At 38.1% G+C, this 6,046-nt stretch overlaps 1 protein-coding gene across 2 annotated transcripts; it reads right to left on the bottom strand.

The window, feature by feature from the left end:
* Positions 1-4,016: 4,016 nt before the first annotated feature.
* LOC104595779 (uncharacterized) lies at positions 4,017-5,836 on the bottom strand. 2 transcript variants are annotated; one of them, XM_088887398.1, is made up of 2 exons: positions 5,682-5,836; positions 4,017-4,996 (listed from the first exon to the last, which is right to left on the bottom strand). In XM_088887398.1, exon 2 carries the CDS (start codon positions 4,979-4,981, stop codon positions 4,304-4,306), a length of 678 nt encoding a protein of 225 aa, XP_088743524.1. In that variant the 5' UTR covers positions 4,982-4,996; positions 5,682-5,836; the 3' UTR covers positions 4,017-4,303. The 2 variants fall into 2 exon arrangements, with proteins under 2 accessions (XP_088743524.1, XP_010254967.1); XM_010256665.3 differs by lacking the exon at positions 5,682-5,836 and adding an exon at positions 5,173-5,651.
* Positions 5,837-6,046: the final 210 nt, after the last annotated feature.

The following is a 6,046-nucleotide window of genomic DNA, read 5'->3' as shown; positions in this document are numbered from 1 at the left end:
ATTCAAATTGGATAATTAATGGATCCAATTTGGTTAGATCCAATAATAAAATGAACCGTTTATTATAGTCCAATCCAATTTGATAACACAGTGGGTGTTCATTGTTCAAAATTTCAAATCCAAGTTATTCGGGTTGGATCCAATCTTAAACCGCTCCATTGACAGCCTAGCCTTGATCGCAGTTGAGCCACCAATACAAAGCCAAAGAGAGTTTTACATCGTGTGATTGCAGAAGAATACCCTACAACCACCGAATAGTTTATTATTTTTTATTAAGATTTAAACACCCACCCCGTCTTTTTTGCAATTAATCGATATGCACTCCTCTCCGCCGCCCTTTTTTTCTCTCGCCCTCCCTCCCTCACGCTTCCCCTTTAAGCTCTCCCTTGTTCCACACCGACTGGGAACACACGCTACATACTGGAACTCTCTCTTTCTCATTTTTCTTATTTCCTATTCTTTCCCCTTCCTCTGAATCGGCAACCCAACACTCTGACCAGGCCACCGCTTGCTCCGAGTTGGCAACCATTGGTAGAGAAGCTGTTTTAGTATGTAATGTATGTATTTCTTATATCTTGTATCTTCTCCAAAGTGACAGTGTTGCCGTTATTCAGGGTAAAATAAAATGCTTTTTAGTAGAATAAACTAAGGGAGGACAAGCTATTTTATATTTAAAGTTCCTTAGTCCTTGTGATTCAATGTTTGAGAGTAGAGAATTCCTTGTCTTCAGTGCTAATGCATTGGAATTCCTTCACTAGCGAGATTTCTCTGATCAGTTTTAGCTGGAGAGAAGTTAAATTTTACATTGAAACCAGAATCGCTATTGAAATAAGTCTATTCCTCCTGTCTATTTGGTTCTGCCCAGAATTGGAATTGACTTCCACTCCGAAGAGGAATGTGTTTGGTCTTATTTCTCTTAGAATTGTCACACAAAAATATGTGCCTCAAATCCACTGGACATGCTAAAAACATTCCTCACAAACGTTTATAGTTTGAAACTTTGAATTATCAAAACAAACACAGTTGTCCAAGTGGGTAACATCACCCAATAAGCAATTTCAGCGCAAAATGTAAACTTGACAGGAACAATGATTATCAACAATAAACTGGTTTAACCTTCATGTAAATTAGTCCAAAGAAATCAAGAAAAAATAACAGAAAAACACATATCAGGTATAGGAAGCATCAATGCATGCATTCTTATACACTTTGTTTGCATGTAATCCTCTCGCAAGCTATCTACAACATGCAAAGCTTTTCCCGGTGCAATATTTCCAGACTTCTGTGGCACACTCTCATAGATTCTAGGATCTGGCTTTTCCACACCTTCAAGACCAAAGAACACACCAATATCTCCAACCTTCTGCGGCAATATTTCTGGCCTTCTACGGTGCTGTGTCAGATGCCCGGTGGTTGCAACAGCTTCTTTTGAGCAAGTGGTTGTCCGATTAGAAAATTGCCAATTCAGAGGAAGAGGGAAGAAAAGGAAACAAGAAAATTGGGAGAACAAAGATTTCCGGTATGGAATGTGTGTTCCGATGGCACAACCATCACCGGTGATCAATGTAAAACAGGGGAGAGCCCAGAGCGGAAAGCGGGTGGGGAAGGGGTGCGAAGAGGAATGCATCGATTAATTCAAAAAGACTGGGCGGGTGTTACTATTCATTTGTCACAAAACAGCTGTTAACTTCCAGGTTTCCATAGCTCTGTACGAAAAAGTGATCAAGTGACATGGTGGATTTGTATTGGTGGTTGTAGAGTTTTTTTTCTGCAACCCCCAAAAAAAGAACTATCCAAACAGCTCCCCTTCCCCAAAATTAGCTCGACAAAACATTTTCTTGCCACACGGCCCACGCACCCCAAAACGGTGCCCAAAAAAGAATAACACGATGCCACGATGTCGTTAAAAATTAAAATTGAAGCTGATTATAATGCCCTTTCAGCATTTTACATCTGAAAATTTTTCCCAAAGTTCTTTTTAACCACTTACACAGCCCCAAAATAACACTATCCTGATGAAGTTGAGGTTGTATTTTTTTGTCATGTTCCAGCAAGTACACAACTACACACCATAAATCCTCGTATACTTATTCTTTGTTCCAATAAATCAAGATAAACTATCCAGCAATATCAGTATGCAGGTTACCTCCTCCATCTTTATCCCAAATAGAGAAACAATCAATCTTGCCAAACCTTGATGAACATCACATTTAGTAGATTTTGAAGGCCTAAAAACAAGATGGGAGAATCATAGTAAATGGTGCAAAAAAAAAAAAAGCCCCCATTCTTCTCCAAACTTTTCAAGGGCAAAATGCTGTTTAAGGAATAAATAAATGGAAAGTAATCATCACGGATATTTTATGAAGCAAAGCCAATATCACATAATCTTTCACATCTGTATTAAACAGAAAGGTTCAACTATGTATGATATGGGAAAGATTGATATCTGAAAAACTTCTCACCAGTCAACTGGAATCAATAAACATGGTAGCCAATCAGGGGTTATTTATCAAAATTCATGGGTGGGTTTTGATTGGTCAAAACTCTTTCCATACCATGTCTTTCCCGCATCTTAGGTTTTCCCTAAGGCTATGTTTGGTTTGAAGGAAAAGGTAGGGAAAGATAGGAAAACCTATACAAGGTTTGTAAAGGTTTTCCTACATTTCCCTGCATTTTCCTTCAAACCAAACATAGCCTAAACAGAAACATTTCATTTGAAAGCCAACTGGTCCTTTGTCTATGTCTATCGTACATCCTACATCAGGTTGCACTTTATGATTTCATGTTGAGAAGATGATCTACAAACTGTTCAAGATAAACCCAGTAACCAACAAACTGTCCGAACTTCCTAGACTAATGTCTATCATACATCCTACATCAGGTTGCACTTTATGATTTCATGTTGAGAAGATGATCTACAAACTGTTCAAGATAAACCCAGTAACCACCAAACTTCCTAGACGTTATCCTATTGCAAAACCCACTCCAAAGTTCAAACCTTGTCATATTACAATGCACTCAATCAAACCAACATTACACTAACCGCTCAAAGGCCTAATGCCCTCGACAACCCCATACAAGAGCATTCCCTGGCAGTCGACTACTTGGAAACATCCAACCAAAATATTTTATGAACTTCGAAATTCAGATCTGGTCATTTCATAGAATGCAATTCTACCAGATTTCACAAGATTTCCCATTTCAAGGGATCTGAAGCATCTATTCCATACATGATGGTTTGATATATCATTTATATGTAGCAACACTGGAAATATAGTAGAAAGAAACCAATATTTTTGCTTAAATGTTGCAATATCATTTTCCTGGAAATAAGAAACCAACTAATTTCAAGGAAATAGTAGAAATATAAATTACAGTAATCAATATCACTGGCATTACTGAGAAATAACAAACGCAGTACATGGACATCATGTTGATACAAAATTAATAATTAAAATTGGAAGTATGTGACATGGAACCCATAAGACCACCAGAAAAAAAAAGGACCAAGTAGTCTCCAAAAAATCTCCTTTACTCTTATCTAATTGCATTTTCATTGCCGAGAGTCATCATTTCCACCTGAATCATTTCAGACCAACTCCCAACTATAAGCAAGAATTGCAGCCTAAAGTATCTGGTTCATTTTATAAGATAGTTGTTTTCTCATTCTTATTTAATAATATACAATGGATTAATGCCAAGTTGATGCTTGTGCAAGGATTTTGAGCATGGATAACAATTTTAATGGTAAAACTATGGATTTATAAGGTGTCATGGCCATTATCCTCCCAGATATCTTGGGTCTTGGGAGGGGTTGACTAGATAGAGTCCTAACCTTTAGCTTCTTTTTTGTTTTCACACTAAATGGCCACTCTCAGACTAGAACTGCATTCTCACACTTGACCACCTTAGATTTTACCATTACACCACGTAATGGCAAATTGTAGATTTATAAGGTGAAAAAGGAAAAATTTTTGAAAGTAGGTGTTCCTGAACAAGCACATGAAGAATGCTAATGAAGCCACCATCTTCCATGCCAACAGTTACTCAGATTAAAAAGTTAATATATTGTCAGAAACTACAAAATATATATGAGAGAGAGATCTTAAGTCATCTATGAAAACATACAGGTTACGTTCTACATACTTGGAAGACAGAACACAAGCTAGAAGAGGATTGAAAAAAGTATCATATGGACAATTTCCTCATAATAAAAGTCAAACTAATTGACCTACAGATTTACAAACAAGTGAAAATCTCGGACTTCCATCCGCAATTTTAATTCTTGCAGCATGTTCACCTATTACAATAAAAGAGCAAGGATCGCAAAGACAACAACCCCCCAAATTATCACCTTCAAATAAAAATCTGCTTGTTGTGCTTGACTTGTAGGCTGAGAGAACCCATGAGCGTGGCCCCCATGAAATGAGTTAGAAAATCCATAGGGAAAACCAGCCGCAGCCCCATAGACAGTAGCCTCGGGGAAACCATGCACCTGAAGATTAAACAGGGAAGGAATCAAACCACCAAAAGCTGCAGAAAGAGTGAAGTTCCCAAACCTTGCAGTCGCCATTGGAGGGAATCCACCCATAAATCCAAACCCATGTTGAGGGAAATGGTTCGTATCTGGAGGAGGAGCTGTTTCCGGTCTTTGCCCAGCTGGACGATTTGGAATATTAATACCAGGAACGGATTTTGATCTTGGATCTGTTGGTGTCTTTCCCCTGCCATAAAGAGGAACCAATTTATCCTCCTGTACAAGGGCTTTACAAACCGGGCACTCCTGTGAATGTGAATGAATATGGAGCCATTTGTAAAGACAAGGCCAACAGAAAAGGTGGCCGCAAAGAGTCACAATTGGGTCCTGAGCTAATTCAAAGCAGATATTGCATTCAAAATTGCCAGCATCATTGCTACCACTTCCTGAGCAAGAAGGGCTTTGGGGTGGCTTGCTTGTCGATTCCCCAAATCCACTTGCCATCTCCAAAACCTAAATCTTCAAAGACATCATATAGAACCGAAATCAACACCAACCAGTAAAAGAAAACAATGTTGTTCAATTCAAAATGTTCAGATTCAGTTCCAAATTCGAAAGCGCCACATACTCTAAACTACATAAATCTACTCAGAGCATAACAATAAAAAACCGAGTAACCCAACAAACCAACTAACCTAAGCAAACGAAAATTTTACCATTAGAGAACCAAAATCTGAACCACAAAACGAGAAATCGCCAAATGAATCATGCCAAACCTTTTCAGTTGCCACATCTAGGTTAATGCATCTTTAAAAAGAAGACAATAAAAACGTCCAAGATTTAAAAAGAAAAAGGACGCATCTGGGGTTTTCCGAGTTCCGGCCCCAAACCCTAATAAAAATGAAGCTGTCTAACAGGAAGACCACCGGAGGAAACTCCAATACGCATCTAAACTAAGAAAAGAACCCAAACATGGTGCAAACTGCAAATTAAACAGAAATATCCTATTGTTTCTAACTCCCAATATAAATATGATGTGTAACATTGAAATCAAAAGGAGACATGGAAAGTCGAAACGGATCTAAGACATGGAATTCAAGAAACATAAGAAAGAATACGAGATAATATAAGATCAAGAGAAAAAGAAACAGGCAGAGAGAGAGAGAGAGAGAGAGAGAGAGAGAGAGAGAGAGAGAGCACTCACCTGAAACCAGGCGCAAGACCCGTGAAGAATTTTGATTTATATTTTTACTCATGTTTTTCTCTTTCTTTTCTCTCTTTTTTCCCGGGAAAGGGACGAAGACGAATAAATTCGCGGTAAATGGACGATACTTGCTTGGAAGGTTCAGTGTTTCTTCCCTCTTTAGACTTTTGGGTAAAAACTTTTGAGCTAAATTACAAATAGCCACACTATGCTTGGAAGGGTAATAATATTATTATCCTTTAGCACAGGCAGGGTTGCTGTTTATTATTTTCCATTTTACCCAAAAATTAAAGTTTTGTAATTCAGGTAGGGCCTAAAAACTTTGATTACGGCCTTAAATGATCACCCCTTCCTTTTGACATCTT

Source organism: Nelumbo nucifera, chromosome 5, assembly GCF_055504915.1.
Source record: "Nelumbo nucifera cultivar China Antique chromosome 5, China Antique-T2T, whole genome shotgun sequence".
NCBI classification, from domain to species: Eukaryota; Viridiplantae; Streptophyta; class Magnoliopsida; order Proteales; family Nelumbonaceae; genus Nelumbo; species Nelumbo nucifera.
Note: the sequence above shows the minus strand (reverse complement) of the source record. Positions and strands in the feature narration are given on the sequence as shown.